Genomic DNA, 23,637 nt, shown 5'->3' on the forward strand with positions numbered 1-23,637 from the left:
TTTTTATTTCTAAAAAAATTGGTTGAGTTGATCGGAATAAGTTGAATTGGTCCAAGCCTGTCCATGCGGCCGACCTGTAGTCATAAAATGATCCGGCCTGTGATAGACCAGTGTAAGTCCAGCGTGACATTCCGCAGTTGGGCCGGCAGTTCTACCTATTGCCTATCAAGAAGGAAGCCGCAGCAAACCCTTGGTCACGCCAACTCCTCCTCTATTATACTGGTTGATGAGCAGATCCCTGCGATCAAGCTTGAAGAAGACAAGGATTGGAGATCGATGTCGGATCCGCTCGATGCTCTGAGAGCTTTAATGGCTTCTCACTCCCCGCCTCTAGACGCCCTCGTTGTACCTTCCGAGGACAATCACCAGGTCGCCACTTCTCTCCCCGCTTCATTCTCTCGTAGGATTTTAGTTTTGCTGGCATTTAAATTTGAAATTGTTTCTTGAATTTTCGCTATCATGGTTTTCCCTTTTTGCAATCAGCCTCTGTTCTTTATGTACAAATCCCTACTTTTCTGGTTTACCTGTTCTTCGTATATAATTTACTTTTAATAGAATGTAATTTTCTTGATTCACAGAGTGAATACGTCTCTGCGCGGGACAAGCGGAGGGCTTTTGTTTCTGGATTTACTGGTAGTGCTGGTGAGTTTAATTTCTCCATTTCACCAGCATTGTCTCTTCTTCAAGAAAATCAGAGCTTGTATGCTGATCAAATACGGTGTTTAATGGGGGATTTAGTTGACTGGACATTCAAGTATTTGAATAGGCTTGCTTTTGAATTTTTATCGCGTTTGTGGACAATCGCTTTACCTTGGCAAAATTGTCATGTACAATATGATAGAATTTGTGGAGAAATAAAATTTTATTCGATGTTAATAATACAATTATTACATCGTTTCATGGAAGTTATAATATAGTGGTAGAAGAAAATGCAGAAAGAAGATGCTAAGCTAAATGTGTATATATATATATATATATACATATATATATTTATTTATTTATATTATGATAAAACCAAAGGAAATTGGAGGTGAATTGGGTAAGAATTAGATCAAATCAGACAGAAAATATCATATGGTCTCTTTCCTTTCACACCTGCTTAATTTGAAGTAGTTGCAAGGAGTCTGCATTGCTGATTAGTATTGTTTGGCAAGTTTTGACCAATTGCAACCAGGAATGGATGAGTTGGATAAGAATTGGCCTAGTCTGATTTGATTTTGTTCATTTTTTGGGCATATAAAGTGAACAATAGTTAAAAGGGAAAACAGTAATATAAGTCCTAAAAACAAAGCTAAACTTGAATGGAAATCAGTGAAAATAATAAACCTCAAGCAAAATTGGGTGATACCAGATGTGCTGATGTATTGATGACTTGATGAAACAATCATGATGGCTAGTTTGAGCTTGTTAGTGTTTGGTGGTGGTGGGCCCGCTACTTGGTCTCTACTGAGGTTATGAGGGATCTTGTCTCTTGATTGCATGACAAGAGAGAGACAACATAGGAGATGAGGAAATATGAGGCACTAAATAAGGTGTTAGACAAGATATTATGGTTCTTTTGTTAGATATTGATATTTTATACGGAATATAAATTAACTTTTATTTTAATAAATATATAATAACACAATATATGTGAAATTGATTCTAGTCACATACATTTAATTAACAATTCTATTATTAACTTAGTCAAATTAATATTTTTTTAATAATATATGATAGTATGTTGTGGGGAAATATTGGAATAGTTAATACATTTTAATTATTATCAATAATTTAGTTTCATATCTTGAAGTTAAAATAATTTATATTTATTTAATTTAAAAAAATTAGTGATAAATTTATTTGAAATAATAATTGTTACTAATTTTAATGTCAATTAGCAAATATAATTATTATAATTATGGAAACATTGCTAGTACTTAATATATTAACCATTATTATAATTTACTATTAAAATAGTACTTATAATAAATCAAATAACATTAAAGATTGTAAATATTAGTAATTATATTCTGAATGTTACTAGATAATATCAAAAATATTTTAATTTGTTTTGAGAACTTTTATTTTTGCCCTAGAAAAATTATAAGAGGGGCCATAATAGATCAGATTCCATGAATTTCTTTCTTCTCTTTCCTAACCAATTAGGATATTCTTGGCTTTGCTTTTACTTGTTTCAGACAATTAGTTATAAGCATCTAATAAAAAGGGCAATCTGGTGCATGAAGCTTCGTTAGTTCGGGATTTCAGGAAGGGTCAGACCACATTGGGTCTATCATGCGCAACCTTTACTTGCATTTTGTAAGAGGCTTTATTTGCGACTCGAATCCATGACCTCAAGGTCACATGACAACAACTTTTGACGTTATCATTAATAAGCATCTAATAGTGCCTTAAAAATTGACGTTATCATTAACCACATTTGGTAGTAGAGAACAATAAGAGTGAATGGAAATAACATGCGCAACTATATTCTGATGGCTGTATGAACTAGTGATTCAGATTGAAATCTGTCTGATTTTTTGTTTGTAGAACCATGGAGGTATAGAAACTTCTTATATGGTTACTTCAAATTATCATGTCTTGTAGTTCTTACATGCTATGTGGTGATCTATTCACATATGCAATTTCATTCGCTTCTAAAATGCCTTTAGAATGTTTCTATGATTATGAATGCACTTGGGTAATTTTTATTCTACCTCTTTTATAGTTACTTATGACAGATTTTTAGAAGGAATGGGCTAGCATCACTTTCTAAACATGGGATGTTTGTGGACAAAGTTGACTATAGACATAATAGGTACATTAGGAAGTTGTGCATATATATATTTCTTTGATATTGTCTAGGCATTTTTGCTCTTTCCTTTAGTTCAATGTATCAAAATTGTACTAGGCTAGCTAATTCAATTCGCAATTTTGGTTCGGTCAAATAGTGAATAAATTAAACTGTTCAAAGTAAAACCTAAAATCTCGTGTATTGGATACCACGGGTTAGACTTTTATAGAAAAGATGTATGTTACATAATTACAGAAATACCCCTATGACATATTCTAACACTCCCCCTCAAGCTAGAGAATATAGATCATATGCACCAAGCTTGTTACATATGTAGTCAATTCGGGGACCTCTAAGTGACTTAGTGAATATATTTGCTAGCTGATCATGTGAGTTGACAAAACTAGTAGATATTTCTCCAGATACAAAGTGACAGTCAACTTCAATATGCTTTGTCCTCTCATGGAAGATTGGATTTGAGGCAATATGCATCGCGGCCTGGTTGTCACATATGAGTGACATTTGTGTAACCTCTCTAAACCTTAGTTCCTGAAGCAACTGTTTTAACCATATAAGTTCTTGACTGACTATAGCCATAGCTCAATATTCTGCCTTTGCACTGGATCTTGCCACAACATTCTGCTTTTTGCTTTTCCAAGAAACAAGATTACCTCCGACAAATATACAAAATCCAGAAGTAGATCTTCTATCAGAGGGAGATCCTACCCAATCTGCATTAGAATATCCCACAACTTGAGTATGTCCTTTGTCCTCATATAGAAGACCTTTTCCTGGTGCACCCCTGATATATCGAATAACGCGAGTCACGACATCCCAATGTTCTTTGCACGGAGAGCTAAGAAACTGACTTACTACACTTACTGCAAATGAGATATCCGGACGAGTGACAGTAAGGTAGCTTAGTTTCCCTACCGTTCAGGATCTGGAAGAGGCTCCTCCTGATTTGGCAGGAGCTTGACATTAGGATCCATGGGATTGTCGACTGTCTTTGAGTTTAACATTCCTGTTTCTTCCAGAATATCCATTGCATACTTCCTTTGGGATATAATGATCCCATCTTTAGATTGCCACTTCTATCCCTAGGAAATATTTGAGTCTGCCGAGATCTTTTGTCTGGAAATGTTTGAAAAGATGTTGTTTTACTTATGAAATCCCAAGATGATCATTATGTTATGACAATATCATCAACATAAACCACTAAATGGATGCAACCAGTAGATGAGTGACGATAAAAGACAGAATGATTAGCCTCGCTTCGAGTTATGCCAAACTGTTGAATTACGGTACTAAATCTACTGAACCAAGCTTTGGGTGATTGCTTGAGACATATAAAGATTTCCGCAAGCGACATACAAGACCAGAAGACTCCCCCTGAGCAACAAAACATGGAGGTTGCTCTATGTAGACTTCCTCGAGCAAGTCACCATGTAAGAATGCATTTTTGGTGTCCAATTGATGAAGGGGCCAATGACGAATTGCAGCAATAGACAGGAAAAGACGCACGAAAGATATCTTGGCAACAGGGGAAAAGGTGTCTTCATAATTCAATCCAAATACCTGAGTATAGCCTTTAGCGACGAGACGAGCCTTAAGCCGATCAACCGTGCCGTCTACACCAACTTTCACCGTAAACACCCATCGACAACCAACCACTGACTTCCCAGGAGGTAGAGGAACGAGGTTCCAAGTCTCACTGCTCTGTAAGGCACTCGTTTCATCAAGCATGGCCTGTTTTCATCCTGGATGGGCAAAGGCATCACCTGCATTCTTTGGAAGAGAAACAAACGACAAGGAAGGCGGACAATAATAATAGGATGGAGAAAGACGATGATAGCTCAAAGAAACATAGTGGGGAGAAGGATTACGAGTGGAACGTATACCCTTTCGAAGTGCAATCGGAACATCAGAGTCAGGAGATGAGACCGGAGGAAACGATGAAGAACTTGGCTCCAAAGATGTGCCCACGGCAGTGTCAGTGTTGGTCGGCGGCAAAGCAGAACGAGGACGACGCTGATAAACCTGCAAAGGAGGAGACGATGCTGAAGATGATAGAGGCGCCTCCGGAGGACAAAAGATAGTTACTGGTGCAGGTGGAGAGGGAGAAACCTCGGCTTGTGAAGCGAAATGATAAAAAAAGAAACCGAGTCAAAGAATGTGACATTAACAGAGATAAAGTACTGACGAAGAGTAGGGGAATAATACTTGTACCCTTTCTGAGACCATGGGTACCTAAGGAAGACACACTTATGAGACCGAGGAGAGAGTTTGTCAATGCCGGGATCAAGAGCATGAGCAAAATATATAAAACCAAAGACCCGAGGCGGTAGAGGATGAAGAGGCTGATGCGGATAAAGTACCTGATGAGGTATTTTACCCTGGAGAGTGGATGAAGGCATGCGATTGATAAGATAACACGCAGTAAGTATGACATCACCCCAAAACTGATGAGGGACATGAGAATGGAGAAGAAGAGTCCGAGTGGTCTCAAGGAGATGACGATTCTTGCGTTCTGCAACCCCATTCTGTTGAGGGGTATGAGGGCAAGACTTGCGATGCAACACACCATGAGATGTCAAGAAGGTACGAAATTGAGTAGATAAATACTCGCGTGCATTATCATTTTGCAAAGTTCGAAGGGAAGTACCAAATTGAGTTTTTATTTCAAGGAAAAAGGATTCAAAGATAGAAAATAATTCTGAACGATTCTTCATCAGATATAACCATGTACAACGGGAAAAATCGTCTATAAAAATAACAAAATACCTTGACCCCATTGTAGAAGAAACACGCCCCAAACATCAGAATGAACCAAAGCAAAAGGAGACATAGCCCGACTCTCAATGCGAGGAGAAAAAGAACTACGAACATGCTTACCTAATTGACACGACTCACAAGATAAAGACTCTAAGTGAGAAAGACTAGGATGTAACTGTTTTGACTTATTAAGACCTGGATGTCCCAACTGAGCATGAATAAGTAGTGGAGATGTCGCCGCCGAACCAACAAAAGAGGGTTGTTAAAGCCGATATAGGCCATGAGATTCACATCCGAAGCCAATCATCCGCCCCGTACTCCGGTCCTATAAGGAAACATGCGTGTTAGTAAAAGAAATGACACAATCAAGAGATCGAGTAAGTTGACTTATCAACAATAAATTAAAGGGAGCGCCAGGAACATAAAGAACATTATGAATGGAAAGAGATGAAGAAGGATGAACAATGCTAATACCCTGGGATTGAGTTTGGGAACCGTTGGCCATGGTGACCAATAGTAAATTACCAGAAGTAGTGAGAGAGGAAAATAGGGATTTATTACCAGTGATATGATCAGTGGCCTAGAATCAAGAACCCAAGGACCCGAAAAATGAGATATGCCAGCAAAGGAAGTACTAGCGTGTGCAATGGTAGCAGTGGAACCAGAAGCCCGACGATCCTCAAACCATTTCAGAAAGTCAGTATAGGAAGGTGTTGGAGTCGAATCAGGTGTTAACTGTGAAGTGGAAGCTGAAGAAGCAACAGAATTCTGAACGATCTGAGCAGCATGAGGAGGATGACCATGTAGACTCCAGCACTTATCAATCGTGTGTCTCGGTCGGTGGCAATGATCACACCAAGGACGTCCTTTGCCACCCTTGCGAGGTGGAGGTCCTTTGTGTCGAGAGACCAAAGTTGACGAGTCGACAGGAACAAAAGAAGACATCGTCAAGACTTTGGTCGGGACACGAAGAAGAGTCGCCCAAGTATTGTCCATGGTAGTTTCTGTGGGGCTGCCCAAGATCTGATCACGGACACGAGAATAATCTGTAGGCAGACTATATAAAGCCAGAGACATAAAAAATTTCTTCCGATTTTCAAGCTCTTCAATAGGATTGGCCGCAGGTGGGAGCAGTTCATTGAAGTCACAAAGAAGGCTAGAGACTGAACCCAGATAAGTTGACATTGAATCCTTAATCTGATGGGCGGATGATCATGAGATCTTCACAAACTTGATAGAGTTGTCGAGAGGTGTTTGTAAAGAGTTGTTGAGCCTGTGTCCAAACAGCTTTGCAGGTTTTGTGAGTACGGAAGACATTCCTAAGAGATGATGGATGGTGGCTCGGATAATACAACACAACTGAGCGTCAACCTTCTTCCATAGAGGACGATCGACGGCTTGAACATCTTCTTCAGATTCAGTGAGATGTGTCTCATAACCTTGTCCAACAAGCCAAAGCTCAATGTTAGATGCCCATGAGATATAATTTTTACCATCCAACTGCTCGGAAGAGAGGGGTGCAGTGATATGGTTGGTAAAGATTGAGGTATCTGGCTTTGGGGAGCCAGATGTAGCCATTGATTAGGCTACGGACTACCGGAAAGAACAGTGCCGGAGGATGGACTGCCAACACCGCCCAGAAGAACCCTCTGCCCTTGCAACTCACTGGAAGCTGCTATTGATATCTCCTCTGTTGATAAACTCTCGCATTCGCAACCACGTCGGCAGAGGAATTTCTGAGATAGGGATGCAGAGAACCCTAAGAAGTCCACCACGCTGGAGCAGGAGCAGAACCACCCCTCCAGCAGAGAACCCTAAGAAGAGTTCTTAGTCGTCGTCTTCAAGCCACCTCGCGAGAGAGATCGGGTCCAGATCGTGGCGTCCTGCTCGACGGCGGAGGTGGAGGGCGTGGCGGAAAGGCAGATGCAGACACTGCGATCGTCGGAGGCGGAGCAGAGATAGCGGCCGTCCGTTGAGAACGATACGTCGAAGATGTCCTCGTCGTGTCCGGAGAGCTCGGAGGCGCCGTGTGCGTGTGTGACGAACTGCTGCTCCGCGAGAGAGACGCCATGTGCGTGTGTGAGAGAGGAAGGAAGACGGCGCTCGACGTGCGAGTGCGAGAGAGTGAAAGATAGACGGTGCTCGGCGAGAAAGAAAATTAGGGTTTATTAAAAACTTGGCTCTGATACCATGTTCAAAGTAAAACCTAAAATCTCGTGTATTGGATATCACGGGTTAGGCTTTTATAGAAAAGATGTATGTTACATAATTATAGAAATATCCCTATGACATATTCTAACATAAACTAATTAAATATTCGAATTTCATCACCATTTTATTAATAAAACTCATTTTTGTCAAAACCTCATTCAACTTGTTGTAGTGGAAATGCAAATTTGTGGGCATGTGGTGACCGATTCAACACAATATTCCTTTTTTGGTTCATGAAAAATTTCTAATTTCAGGTTTTAGTTTTTAGAAAATAGCATCAAGTTGTTGAAAATTGGAAAAAAACTATTTATTGCAATATTCACCGCTAGCAAATTCAAAAGTATCAAAAAGTCAATTCTAACTGTTATTCTATATATCTTTTCAACTTTTCAATTCTATTTTTTGAGGGTTTAAATTTCATTCTGACTTGGGGTTTCAATTCCTAGTTGGAACAAGATGTGCTCATCGTGTTGGGTGTTGATGGCTGTGCTGATCCCCAACCATAGAGTAGGCAGTGGAGAAGAAATATGCAATGGAGTTATTTTGTAACTGTGGAAACCCTAATGGATAGATCAAAATCCTTGCAGAAGCCATCACCTTACAGTAGTCAATCTTGTGAAAGTCATTACGTTCTTCAAAAGTTGTTGCATCTCTTCACATAAGTCATTGGCTCACCATGCCACCTTTTAGAAGCCCTTTGTATCGTTGTGTTGCCTTCACGGAAGTCATCGTGTTGTCTTGCGAAAATCGTTTGCTCATGCATTCCTTGCTGAAGCCCTCCAGCTGCGGAAACCCTTGTAGTGGTCACGTTGCTAATGCTCTCATAAACCCTTGAGTTGTTTTCATTCATCTCGAAGAGTTTTGCTGATCAATAGGCAAAACAAGATGGTTAGCTTGTGTCGACTAGCATAAAATCATATTTTATACCATCCTATTTTTAAGATATAAAGAAAATTTCAGAACCTCAACCAAATGCTTAATGTTTTGAATATTGGGATCCATTTAAATGTTTGACTTTATCAAGGTATTTTGTGTATTTGTGCGCTTGACATGCCACTTAGTAGTACCCGGTATTCGCAATAACTTATTAGTCATTTTTTGATTTCTAGCTATGTAGTGGGACATCCCTTACCATTTAAAATTTCACTTAGTAGAGGCAAGTGACTTGTTATCGCCTTCCTAATGATTTCTGCATTGCTTTTGAGCTGCATAGAATGATCTGAAATTCATTGATCGATGTGAATTTTCCTGTCCATACTTTTTTTTTGGAATGTTGATGGCAGTGGATAAACTGTAGTTAGATTTGATGTGCCAACAGGTTGATGTTCTGGATAGTTTTATATGTTTTAACCTGTCATATGTTAATGTTCTTCATTCCAATTTCATTCTTAGCAAGTCATCTTGTATGTATATATTTTTTACTTGGTAAAACTGCTTGTAGATAAAATTTAGTTAGACTTGCCTTTGCTTGTATTGTTTTATATTCTCCTCATCATGTTATATTTGAATATCTCTGTGAATTGAGATCTTTCTTTGTAACTAGATGATTCTTTATTATCAACAGGTTTGGCTCTTATAACAATAAATGAAGCCTTTCTTTGGACCGATGGACGATATTTCTTGCAAGCAACACAACAATTGAGTATTAGATGGAAACTTATGCGAATTGGAGAAGACCCAACTGTTGAAAATTGGATTGCTGAAGTAAGACATTGCATTTTTTAGTACATTTATATTTATTGCCCCAGATTTGTCTTCTGTAACTTGTGTCATTAGTGAATGACTAAAAAGCAGTTGCTACAGCATCTTTGTTGGTCAACAAACCAAGACATGTGGATCATGCATCTCACACACACATATCCAAGTAAACTCAGGTTTAGGATTTGTTTTCTAATTTTTTTTCCAATTCTCCCTTTCCATTAAAAAAAATGCATTTGAAAATTTGTTCCATCATAGCGTTTTAGTTTAATTAAAGGAAACTGTAATACCCCGGTTCTGAGATTCTGGTTAAGTATGGCTTAAAAGGTTAGATGGTACTATTCATATCACCAAGGTGCACCTTCCTTTTTGGAAGCTCAAACTTAAGAACTCCAAAGTTAAGCGTGCTTGGCTTGGAGAAATCTGAGGATGAGTGACCTCCTGAGAAGTTTTCAGGGTGCGTGCGAGTGAGTATAAAGCACGCTAAAAGGACCTCTAGTGGTCTGTGCAGCTAGTCGTCAACCCGATGGGCAATTTTGGTGGCGTTCCCGGTTCGGCAGAGCGACCTCGCGACCGTGAGTGCGCCTATGGCAGGAGCACCCAGGGCACCACCTAGCGAGGGAGATTCTGGGATTTGTTTGTGGTGTGATTCGTTGTTACACAACGAGGACGTTGTGTCTTTAAGTGGGGGTGATTGTAATACCCCGGTTCTGATATTCTAGTTAAGTATGACTTAAAAGGTTAGATGGTATTATTCATATCACCAAGGTGCACCTTCTTTTTCGGAAGCTCAAACTTAAGAACTCCAAAGTTAAGCGTGCTTGGCTTGGAGAAATCTGAGGATGGGTAACCTCCTGGGAAGTTTTCCAGGGTGCGTGCGAGTGAGGACAAAGACCTCTGGTGGTCTGTGGAGCTAGTTGTCAACCTGATGGACAATTCTGATGGCGTTCCCAATTCGGTTCGGGTGGGGCCCGCTCGGGCCGGGGCATTACAGAAACTGTACCTAATTTTTCTTGTTTATGAAAAGTTTTTGTTTAAAAATCTGATTATAGTTACCCTTTTTTCTGTTACATACAGTTTTCCTTCACGAAAAGAAACATACAATTTTCCTTCGCGAAAAGAAAATTTAACTGTAGAAGTAATTTTCCAAAAGGACTATCCATCATCATTAATCATCAAAAAATAATGTAATTGACCCATGGGTGTTGTGCATGGTAAAACACTTAGAGGAGTAATAAGTGAATTAGGGTTCGAATCCCAAATGTAACGAATATGGTGGAGGTCGGCTTTTGAGTGTGCTAACTTATGCTTTGGATTTACCTAGTAGGCGAACTCAGGGAAGGCCGTCTCTAGGATTAGTCGGGCGAAATCCGGACACACCTGGATAATAATAAAAAAATAATGTAGTTGTAAAGTGCTATAATAGTGTTTTACTTGTCAGTTTATGTGATTTGTATGATAATTCTCAATGTTTAATTCTGTTTCCCTTTGATGGCGGTATCAACATGTTATCAGAACCTGCCAAACAATGCTGCTATTGGAACAGATCCATGGTGTGTTTCTGCAGAAACATCTCAGAGATGGGAGCTGGCTTTCTTGAAGAAGAATCAAAAGTTAATTCAGTTATCCACTAATATGGTGGATTTAGTATGGAAGGACCGTCCTCCTGCTGAAATTCGACCTATTAACATATACCCTTTGGAATTTGCTGGTTGTACTGTAGCAGATAAATTAAAAAATCTGAGAGAAAAGTTATTACACGAAAAATCTTTTGGTATTATCATCACTGCCCTTGATGAGGTATTTTCCTTCTGCACTTCTGTTCCTCCATAGTTAATACCTTTTGAGTGCCTTCTGTGTAGTGCTTTTGTAGCTGCTGTGGCTATTTACCTATTCTTGATGATGACAGTCTTAATTCTTTTTTCTCGTCATTTGGAAATGATCAGGTTGCTTGGTTATACAATATTCGTGGTAGTGATGTCGATTACTCTCCAGTTGTTCATGCATATGCTGTTGTAACTTTGGACTCAGCGTTCTTTTATGCTGATAAGAGAAAAGTTTCTTCAGAGGTCAGAGATCCTTTAGCTTTTATTATAATAGTCTCATTCAATTCCTATGTGCAGTTTAGAGATTTAACCGTTTCTTTGCCTTAAATTGATAAACAGTCAACATTCATTTGCATTATAGATACATGTTGAAACCACACAGCAAAAACATTAGTGTGACTTGGTAACATTCTGTAGGTATATAAGTTCCTGGAGTCATGTTTTTGTTTGCTAATTTGATTATCATCTTCTGACCACTTGTTCACAGGTAATATTATCTCATTTAGGTATATCTTTTCTAACAGTATATTTTCTAACAGTACTAAATGTTCAGATTGGGAATAAATCACATAAAAATGGCTTAATTATTTATTTAATATGGATCTGAGAATCACCCTCTCTCTTTTCATATGTTTGATGGATATTCTAAACCCAGAAATTTGGGTTTGGAGCATCATTTTCTCCATTTGAAGTTTAGCTTGTGCTTTTGACTGTGGGTGAATGTGACCCAATTCAACTTGTGAACACTTCTTTAAAGGACATATTGGGATCTTCTGGCATCACCATCTGATTTAATATCCATATCTCTAATCTAACAACTTCGGGTAGTGTACAAACAATAATTGAGAAAAATTTTGAAGTGGAGAGTGAAAGCTAGAGTCAAATCAAACCCTTCTAGTCTGTTAACACACCTTTTTTCATGTTGCTTTTAACTAGGAGTATTTAAAGAACTTACTTATGCACATGTCTCCTTTGTTGTATGTTGTAATAGCATGTTTCCTTGCATCCAAATGACATCTTTAATTGTTTTCCTTTTCTGTTGTCTATTACAGGTACATCAGTATATGCTAGAAAATGGAATTAATGTGCGGGATTATGACATTGTTGCCTCTGATGTAAGCTTACTTGCATCTGGACAACTAACAACAAGTTTATCTGGAGCTAAATCCCATGAAGCTAGCAGAGATGCTAGTAATGTTCAAGCAAAGGATGACAATGCCGAGGAAGAGATGAAAAATAATGTCATATGGATTGATCATTTCTCATGCAACCTTGCTCTTTTCTCAAAATTGTACCCTAATCAAGTTTTAATGCAGCAATCACCTTTGGCCCTGGCAAAAGCTATTAAGGTAAATTTATGAAGACTACTTAGTGTAAATAGTTTAAAGCCTGAACTTTAGATTGGGAGGATTGTCTTAGTCTCATATAAATTTTAAATGATAAATCTGCCAATCAAGTAGTTGCCTACTTTTTCATTTAAATTTTATGACAATTAAATGTTCAGAAACTTAACGGGTTTTTGTTTTTTTCATTGAATTTGAATTTTGTTGTCATGCCCGATGATGAATTTTTCTTCTTTTTTAAATGTAAATTGAACTATGCAAAACTTGTGGCACACAAAGGTTCACTACCTACAGCTAGGAAAGTGAAACTAAACTTCAAATATGATACCTGTTCACACTGTTTGCTCTCTAGTTTTATATTGCAAATAAGGCTTTCATTTTTCATTTTTCTTGTTTTAGTGGTCATGATATCAAAATGCATACTTTGTGGAATTGATAATGCAACTGCACAAGTCATGCTTCAATGAGCCACTATCTCATAGGAGTAAGCTCTTACGTGATGCTCACCTAATTACCTAAGAATAAATATTTTGAGATCTCAAATGAACCATAGTAACACGGTAATTATTGATCAAAACCTTGCAATTGTAAGTATACAAGGGCCTACTTAAAAATATTCTTAATTCAATACATATTTGATTGACTTTTCCTATTATTTTCACATTGCACAAGAGTGGTGATAACTATGTGATGACATTCTCTTCAACTAGTTTTCTTGGACATTGCATTTCCTTATGATTCTTCACATGATTCATTACCACAATAATTGCTCATTTTTTAAAATCTCATTCTATGGCACATATTGACACTTGATTGGAGTGGGATGTGGTCATTACATGTTAGTGGTGTAGAACCCTATGGTATTCCTTCTGTGGACTCTAATAAGAGTAAATGAGAAACTTATCTAGAAGATTATTTGTAATCTTTAAAATATGGATCCATACTAGTGTTTTGGCATTTGATAAGAAATATACAATTTTGGTATTTATTTTGAAAATATAAATATATATCAATTAGATAATTTATTTCTATTATATAAGGACAGTAACAATAGGGTATAAATTATTACAATATTCCACCACCTTACTAATATCAAAAGGAGTGTTGTAAATTGGATGAGAGCATGCAATATCCTTTTAAGATCAACCCTATATACTCTAAGAGCTATATTAAATAATTTCTTAAGGTATATTGTACTATGATAATTTCTTTATATGCTTATCAATGTCTTGATTCACCATTAATAGCAATTGTAGGTCCCTTTGGAGGCCAGCAAGAGGGGAGGGGTGAATTGCCCTATAAAGTAAAACCAAAAACCCTTCTCGGATATTCAACTAACTTAAAAGAATTTGTAATTAAAACGGCAGAGACTAATTAAGACAGAAAGTAGATACAGAGGAATTACTTGGTTTACAATCAGAGGATTGCTAATCCAAGGCAAAGAAGGCGCACTAATTGATTCTTCTCTGGGCGGAGTAGCCTCTTACAGCGTTGAAAGCACAGAAAGAAATAACACAAATGAAAGCACTGGATTATAAGTAGTTGTTCTAAATTGATAATTGCTTCTGGACCAAGGCTATATTTATAGCCTTGGTCGGGGCGCTGGTTCGGCGAAATTTTGCGGATCGGCGCCCCGGTCGGTTCCGGGCGCCCGGAATGGTTCCGGGCGCCCGGAGCCCTAAGGTCAACATAAGTTGACTTTTCGACTCCGGTTCAGCTCGTCTCAGTTCGGCTCGTCTTGGTCCGGGTCTGTTCGCTCCGGCTCCACTAGCTTGGGTGATCTCGGCCTTCCGGAATAGGGCTCACCCGAACCCATGTTCCCTTCTCTCCTTCCGCTCGACTTTCTGTGTTCCTAAGCTCCTGCACACTTAGACACAATGGTTAAACAAACGCAGGACCTAACTTAGCTTGTTTGATCACATCAAAACACCTTGGGGTTCCAACAGCAATCTCATCTAAACTTCTCTGCTAACTTTTAATAGTTGTAGTGTCATGGGTAAGAAAATGGACATTTTCTTTCATAACCTGCTGTCTCAAGAGATTTTGTACTACAATCATTTTTCATTTAAGGTTGAACCTCAAAATTAAAATAATCTTCTATATGAGTGAATAAGATATGATAAAATCGAAATGTAACTTATGTTGTAAACCATAATGCTAAAATTATATCATTTTGGATGAGTCACAAAATCCAAATTTAGGTATATAGTTTTGTTCTCTTCTTTTCTTTTTCATCTTTTTCCTTTTTCTACCTCTAATTTGTCATTGACACTATATGTCGGAATACCAATATGGTATCAAAAGATTAAAATTTTGACATGTCTTGAGATTTTAAACCTTAGTTGCATTAACTTATTTGTGAAATATCACCTTTTTATTGAAAGTGGATGATATTCATCCACTTTGGTTTTATCCGACTATTTCTCTCTACTTGTTTTTCTTGTTATAGATTAATAATATGATATGTTATCCGGAGTTGGATACTAGACTAAACTTTTAAATGTTGGATATCACGATATGACATGATAGCATTTGTTGTCTATTGCATTAGCACGTGTTCGTTTGAAATGGAAAAATTTAGTGATACTTTGTGCGAGGATTATTTCTTTTGTATGTAGACATCATTTTGTTTAGTTGGCACTAGATCCAACTTATGCTAACTAATCCTGGGTGACCGGCCTGATCCACGGAAGTTTCTCATGGGCCATCAGAGTAAATCGGGAGGCGCTCGCGATGGGTGACCTATTAGCCTAGCGTTCTTAGGTCAACTGCCCATTAAGGGAAATTTATTCGTTAATTAGTCAAAACTATGACTCGATCCTTAAATGACTGGAACTAAGAAAGCGTTTTGCTGCTGCCCTAGTGCCCCTGGGGCTATATATAAACACCATTAATCCTAGTAAAGCAATGCCATCAAATTAATATCAACAATATCTACCACATGTCTTTGTCCTATGGCAGGAAATAAACAATCAATGCCACTTTGTGATGATGGAACGTGAACACTTCTACTTTTCTCCGATGTTGGTATAGCAGTTGAACCAGTTTCACGAGCACTAATTGTGCCACAACCATGCCACATTTGTTACTTATAATATACTCAAGAGACATAAAAAGTGACTAAAAATTAAGGGTCTGCCTATATGAAATCTCTCTAAGCTAATCTATTAAACTCTTCACATTGTTTTAGTTGTTTGTATTTTACATTTTTTATATGAAATTCCTCTTTTTTTGCATGATGCATTTCCGTAAGAACTTTTAGATACTTTAAAATGCTCAAAAATCATGTTCCTTAATGTGTCTGACCCCATTGCCACCTCCAATTATCACAATGTAAACATTACTAGTGGAATCAATTTTCTATTGTCTTCAAGTTGTATCTTTCTTTATACTAGCCATCACGCACACGTATTGCGTGTCTAATATAATGCATGAATGTGCGTAAATTAATGAACATTTACTGTCAAATAATTAAACAATATTATTCAACGCTAGCATGATTTATGGATAAATTGTCCTAAACTCCTTGCATGCAAACTCAACTTCCTGCTCAGTTATTGCATCAGAAAAAATTTGTTCTCACTCCTTGCATGCAAACTTTTCTTTGCTTCAATTACCTAATGCATACTGATTTACTTAATTATCCTCATTTTTTTTAGGTATAAAAAGTCTAAACTGAGGTATAATTCCTAATAAATTCAGCATATTTAAACTAGAATATAGTATATTTTCTATCAAATTGAGCATGACTCTTTTTCCATTGACCAATCGATTGATATACTCGATTCTAGTTAAATGATGCTGAATTTAGAAGGAATTAGATCACTATTTTTATAGAACAAAATTACTCATTATTTTTTATAGGTACAAAAAGTCTAAAATGAGGTATAATTCATCCTAAATTCAGCACCATTTAACTAGAATCGAGTATACCAATTGATTGGTCAGGTGGTAAAAGAACCATGCTTAATTTAATAGAAAATATACTAGATTCTAGTTTAAATGTGTTACATTTAGAGGAATTATACCTCATTTTGGACTTTTTGTACCTTAAAAAATAAGGGTAATTAGGTAAATCAGTGTGCATTAGGGAGTTGAAGCAAAGAAAAGTTTGCATGTAGGGAGTGAGAATAAATTTTTTCTGACGCAGGGATTGAGGAGGAAGTTGAGTTTTGCTATTAGGGATTTTAGGTGCCCTGATTTATTCTATAAAAATCTTAATCCGAAAACAAAGTAGAAATTAGGTTATTAATTATACCTCAAGTTATGTAGCGAGAATGTCTTATATCACCCGAAGAATCGATGAGATAACCTATGAGATACAGAGATGGATAGATGCGGCTGAGATTTTTTTTGAAGAATCGATGAGATACAAATGGATTGATGTGACTGTATTGATATGCAGAAGAACGAAATAGATGGATTGATACGTTGTGATATAAAAAGGATAAGAAAGAGAAAACTGTAACAAAAATTGGAGAGGGAGAGGGAGAGGGGAGGAGAGAACGATGAAGTACCGATGAGGATTGAAGTAGCGAGAAGAAGAGATGTAGATAGTAGAAATTAGGTTATGCGTCTGTGATTAGAGAAGGATAAGAAGTTGCAATTATTAATAAGCCTTGAAATTGTTTTTGGTGTGAAAAGAAAAAAAAAGGACATTAACGTAACTTAATTTTGGACTCCACCAAATTAATTGAGAGTTGTTATTAAAGGCCTATATTCTTAATTAAATAGTAAGATTACTGCATTTTTGTTGAATACCCATACATCATTAAAAAAAAGTATAAGATTATTAAAAAAAGTAAAATCATCCTCACCACACCAACTAATTATCACACCATCAAGCATATTAATATATAACTATCACACCACCACACCAACTAGATACACCAATACTTATTAAATAGGAAATTATTTAATTAATACAGTAACAATCAAAATATAGAATTATCTAATTCTCATTTAATTAATTGATATATTATTTATTAACTATATAATTAATTAATAATACATTAATAACTAATATGTATAATATACACTATTGATACAATATATAATATTGTATTATATATTAATGGTATGTACATGATATATAACACATATTTTATATTAATTACTAAAAAACTTTAAAAAAATGAAAACAAACATATGAATATATAATTTTATATAATATAATAAAAGGTATACTTATTGTAACACATGTTATAACATGTTCAAAACGCATGTAACATTTATTATAGCTTATAACATATAACACATATGTATAATATATATAACATATAGTATTATATATAATACATCACATGTAGATGAGGGATTTCATACAAGATACTTGCAAATATGTGAAGTTGACTCCATGTTTGCTAAATCAAATCACTAGTGAGATTTGAGACCTTCTGAAATTCCCTCCAACCACCTCATCCTCGAAATCCTCAATTAGGAAATATGAGACCATGATAAATATGTATATTAGCAATAATAAAACAAGATACATTTAAATATAGATGATGATATTTTAGGGGATTGAATCCAATGGTGCAGGAGGATTCAAATAGCGGACTCAATTTAGTGAGATTAAGGCTCGGTTGTTATTGTTGCTGATTCCAATGATTCTAGGTTATCAAATGTAAATCTTCTTTTGATGCTCCAAGCCTCCAATAGCTTTAATGGAATCTGACACACCTTCTCTCCATAATTTTGAATCCTTTAGGGGGCGTTTGGTACGCGCGTTTTCCATTTTCATTTTCTGGAAAACGCACGTTTTCTGAAAAACAGAGAATGACAAAAAGTCGTTTTCTGTTTTCTAGAAAACGCGCGTTTTCCAGAAAATGAAAATGAAAACGGTGCAAACCAAACGCACCCTTAATAACCTCTTCTCTTCTCCTCTCCCCCCTTGTGGTCGGTAAAATGATTCTGATTTTCGTGGGTTGAGATCTCACAAATTTCACGTGGTTTGCATTTGTGCTAACTAAGACAAATGAATGCAATGCCTAACCATACTTTGCAGGGGTGACATTGCTAGGGCACGGGCAACATTTTTCAGGCATAGACGGGCCTACATTGGCATGGACGATGCTGTTCCAACCAAGCAACACTTGCCACGAGTGACATTGTTCTATCACGGGTAGCATTTTCTAGCCTGAGCAACAATGATTAAACCCTCACTTCTATGTTTCTATCCTTCAGCAAAATGGAATGTGTTGTTCGTGCTAGGCGGCACGCCTAATTTTTCAAATACCCATCAACAAGTTGATGCCATTGGATGTGTTATTGAAACGGTCACTAATAAGTTTAGCAATATTAGAAGTAATTAAACACTTGTTAAGATAGGAGAGGACGAGTTACCCGGAACCGAGAGATTTAAATATTTATGATCATTTTTATAAAATGATGGAGGGATTGAGAGAGATGTCTTATATAGAATACAAGCAGGATGGGTGAAATGGAGGGGAGCGTCGGGTGTTTTATGTGACCGTCAAGTACCTCTTAAACTTAAAGGTAAGTTCTATAAAATCGCAGTTAGACCTGCTATGTTATATGGAGCTGAATGTTGGGCTATGACTCGAGCACATGAGCAGAAGATGAGAGTTGCATAGATGAGGATGTTAAGGTGGATGTGTGGACATACGAAGATTGACAAAATAAGAAATGAGAGCACTAGAGAGAAAATCGGAGTTGCATCTATTGAGGACAAACTCCGAAAGACACGTTTAAGATGGTACGGACATGTGACGATCAATAAATGCTCCAGTTAGGCGATGTGAAATTATGATAAATATACACATCAAACGAGGAAGAGAAAGACCAAAAAAGACTTGGTTAGCAACAATAAAACAAGATAAAATTTATTTAAATATAGATGATGATATAATAGGAGATAGAGCTCAATGGCGTAAAAGGATTCATACAGCCGACCCCACCTAGTGGGAAAATGCTTGGTTGTTGTTGTTGTATTATTATTATTTTTAAATTAATGTTTATTTTGATTTTATTAATTTAATTGACATCAATTTCCATATCCTTCATATTTTTACCCAGACACCTACTGAATTCATAAAATACCCTTAAATTATCTAGAATTCTTGTGTTAATTCTGATCTATTTACTATAGTATACTCAGTTCCTGTGAAACATTTTGTTAGATTTTTGAAAGAAGTCTTACATCTTTTGCTCAACATGGTTAATAAATCTCATTTCTTAGTTTCTTCTTTTTGTATTTTACTAATCTTGCAGAATGAAAACACTTATTTGGTTTCTTTTCTTTTTTTATGAATTTTGTTTGTAATATTCCAAATGCAGAATCCAACTGAACTGGATGGTTTAAGAAAGGCACATATTCGTGATGGTGCAGCTGTTGTCCAATATCTTGTTTGGCTGGATATCCAGGTAAGGTGCTGCGAGGTTATCTTTTATGCCTTTTTGTGCAGAAAATAACTATTATGTTACTTGAAAAAATTGATTACAAGAACAACCTCATCCAAAATCACCCAGCCACATTGATATGAATTATGAAATAACACGATAAGAGAAAATCAGTATATTTCCCCCTGAAACTAGATAAAGAAAAAATAAACATAAAGCAAATAGTGGTTCTTCTGGTGCTTCATTTTGAGTACCTCATTCTGATTCTTATGGTGCTTAACGGGAATTCATCCCAAAATGTTGAAACTTGAAACAAACACTTGATGGTGATGATGATAGTGATTAATCCAGGAGGTAGCCGAGTTGGCATGGAGTTCCTGTTATTATATATTCAATTGCTTCCATGTGACATGAAGGTCATGGGTTGAGTCACAAAAAGAGCCTCTTGCAAAGCATGGTACAGCTGTGTACAATAGCTTTCCCGGGGCTCCGCATTAACGAGAGCTTTGTGCATGGGATAGACCTTTGTATATATTCAGTCTATATTCATTTTCATTTTGTAGCAGTTGCTGAAATATTGATACACTTATCTGGCTTGCTTGATTTCTATATCATGCAAGTATAGTTACCAACTTGCAATCAATGGGCTAGTATAGTTGCTGATTTAGTAACAAAATATTTTAGGACTTTCAGCTTGATTTTTGAGGAAAATCTGTTAATATCTTTCTTTTCTACTTATGTAGTTTGCCTGTGATTCTCATAGGAGATGTTTAAAATCTTGTAGCTGCTGCATTGCATTTATAAGCCTATTATCATTTTGTAGATGCAAGAGACCTTTGGAGCTTCCGGCTACTTCAGTGAGCAAGAGGGGAAAAGCAAGAAAAAACATTCGTAAGATACCATCATAATTTGCATATAAACCAGTTCTAGATATAAAATGTGAACATATCTTCTACATATAAGCACCTATTGGTTTAGGCTACTTGTGGAAGTTTAGGACATAATAACTTGGTTTTCTAGTGCTTGTCTTTGTACTTGTGCAGGTTTCACTTTTTAAAGCAAGTTTTAGCATTTCATGAAACATTAACATAGTTGATAGTGAAGGCGAATAATTATGTAGCTTGCAGTGAGTAACTAGTAGTTGGAGAAGAGTTGAGAAAGATAAGAGAATTACATAATAGAAGTGGAAAAAGAGAGCAATACGAGTTGCGTTCTAAATGATGTTTAGTAAGATAAATGTAATATAAATCTTAGACCTTGAAACAATACAAAAAAAATTCAAGACAGGTTATATAAACCTTGAAAACTCCACTCGCTTTGATAGATATTACACACCTTGTGGAGTTCCCACAGAATTTGAGAGTCCCAAGTCCCAACAAGCCTTATTAATACTTTATTACTCATATAACTTTAAAGTTGCAACAAGTCTTTATAAATATTTTAATACTCATTTATTTTGTTGACAATTTCAACAAGACTTCACCAAAGCTTTAAAATTCTTGTGGCAAATTTAAGTTTCTCATGCAACCTTTGGATGTTCTAGGACTTTATATGCTTGTTTGTTTTATGCTCTAGATTAGATGAAAAGTCTTTAAACTCTGCGAAATTAATTAGTGCGTCTAGTTGGTTATGCTATTTAATGAGAAATTTGTGCAACTCAAAATAAGTAAAAAAAGATTGTTATCAAGAAAGGCTTTGCCGTTGTTGATGTTGGATGGAAGTTAATTGTTACCTATAAAAGAAGGCTTATAGGTACATCTTCTATGTTGAAAACTAGAGTAATAATCAAGGTTGTTAGATCAAGATCAAGGAACAACAAAAGGTTCTATTAGCATAGTATGATTTGAGCCAAGGAGATCCTTTAATTAATTTTTCTTGAAAATTATATTTGAAAATTAGAATTTCTCATATATATTATTTTGAATACATAATATTATGAATATTTCAATACATACTATCTTGAAAATAATATTCATGTAGAAAATAAAGTAATAGTTCAATAACATAATATAGCAAATGGTTGAAAACTACTTAACTTTCACACTATTTTACAAATTGAATTATTAAATTTATTCCAGGGTCTGAAAGGACTGTTTGTTGTTCTAACTTTTATACAATTCATGATAACGAACTTTTTTTTTTCTCTAATTGGAAGTTAAAAAGGCAATCATGGATGATATCGTATGAAAAATATGTTTATTCTATTTTTGAATATCAAATTTCAAAATATATGTAGGGTTATTACGTTAAGTCATGATTGTTTAGATTAAGCTCCTCCATATATCTTACCTAGGAATAGTGAGGGAACAAAAGGTCGAATTGTAGGTTTGTGAAATCGTAATTCAACTAAAGTTCTTCCTAGAGGTCAATTTGGTTCATAAAATCTTAAGATTCTCTGATCTAGATCCAACATTTGCATGATAATAATTATGTGAAAAATTTAATTAAGCTATTTCTTAGATCTATATTTTTTGGTGAGGCAAAAAGGGCCAATAGCTCAAGCATGGTGTTCTATTAGTAAGTTTTTGGGAATTTTCTTACATTATACAAATCATAAATTATGTTGAACTAAGGAGGTAGTTAATTTAAAGGTATCTTATTTTGTTGGGAAGGGTTTAAAGTTAAGGTCAATGCAAGGAGCATAGTCAACTAAAACTGTGAATGGCCTGCCCTTTCTTGAAGTTAGATTGAGAAAATTATAAATTTATGCTAGGCGCTTTTCTATAAGAATATAAATATGATCTCCCTGATTTTACTTCACAGAATGTTAGTAAAAAGTATATTTCATGTTGACTTGAAAGAATATTGCCAAAAAGAACAATTCATGATTTCATTTTAATCATTGATTTGAGAGTTGAAGACTGAGAATAAGTTGTTATGCCGAACAATTGCCACAATTCTATCAAATGTAACTAATTGTGCTTTTTATCAAAGATTATAGTGGAAAATAGACCATGTAGCATAACTTTCTATCGAAGTAATAACATGGCAATATATTAGGTGTAGTTGGATTTTTTTCCAAGAGATATAGTAGACAATTTTGTAATATAACTATGAGGATAGAATCATATCCAAGCTCTGAATATATATAAATGTGAGACTGAGAGATTGTTTAAACCATGATGTCAACTACGACATTGCATACCATTGAAAGTTTGTGAAGGCCTCCCCAAGCCATTTCAAGGACTATTATGGCTTTGGTGAGTTTTTAAATAAGGTTCCTTCCCCTAAGGTCTTCTCTATTTATAGTTGTTTCAAACCTATCTCATCATGGAGCATGTGATTTTGTACCCAAGCTCATGGCAATGTCGGGTCTAGAATCCTAAGGTTAGCTAGGGTCTAAAATTAGCTCATTTCTGGTTATTTCTCCCTGCTTTAATGTGTTTCTTGACACCACATTGGCACTTTGTCAGCACAGTTAGGACATCTCATTTGGATTAGAAACCAAATTTGTGGCTCAAAATGAGATTTAAACTTTGATTTAAACAACATCTCACTTTAAGGAACACCAATAAAATTAGTTTCTGATCTGAGATCGTCTTCAGCAAGAGATCTGGGACTGAACTATGAAGATCGCTCAAACCGACCACGACGTCGATCACTGACAGAAAAGAGAATGCGCGAAGCGCTCAACCATGGACTGATC

The 23,637-nt window shown here is 36.1% G+C and overlaps 1 protein-coding gene across 1 annotated transcript in view; it reads left to right on the forward strand.

The window, feature by feature from the left end:
- Positions 1–115: 115 nt before the first annotated feature.
- Positions 116–23,637, forward strand: part of LOC122021798 (aminopeptidase P1) — a 38,581-nt gene continuing 15,059 nt past the window's right edge. Inside the window, exons 1-8 of the mRNA XM_042579954.1 lie at positions 116–369; positions 579–642; positions 9,327–9,466; positions 10,976–11,260; positions 11,407–11,529; positions 12,339–12,635; positions 19,929–20,015; positions 20,815–20,882. Coding sequence (XP_042435888.1) covers positions 277–369; positions 579–642; positions 9,327–9,466; positions 10,976–11,260; positions 11,407–11,529; positions 12,339–12,635; positions 19,929–20,015; positions 20,815–20,882 — 1,157 coding nt within the window. The 5' untranslated portion in view covers positions 116–276. The remainder of the gene's footprint in view (positions 370–578; positions 643–9,326; positions 9,467–10,975; positions 11,261–11,406; positions 11,530–12,338; positions 12,636–19,928; positions 20,016–20,814; positions 20,883–23,637) is intronic.

The sequence above is a fragment of the Zingiber officinale genome, chromosome 9A (assembly GCF_018446385.1).
Source record: "Zingiber officinale cultivar Zhangliang chromosome 9A, Zo_v1.1, whole genome shotgun sequence".
Taxonomy (NCBI): Eukaryota; Viridiplantae; Streptophyta; class Magnoliopsida; order Zingiberales; family Zingiberaceae; genus Zingiber; species Zingiber officinale.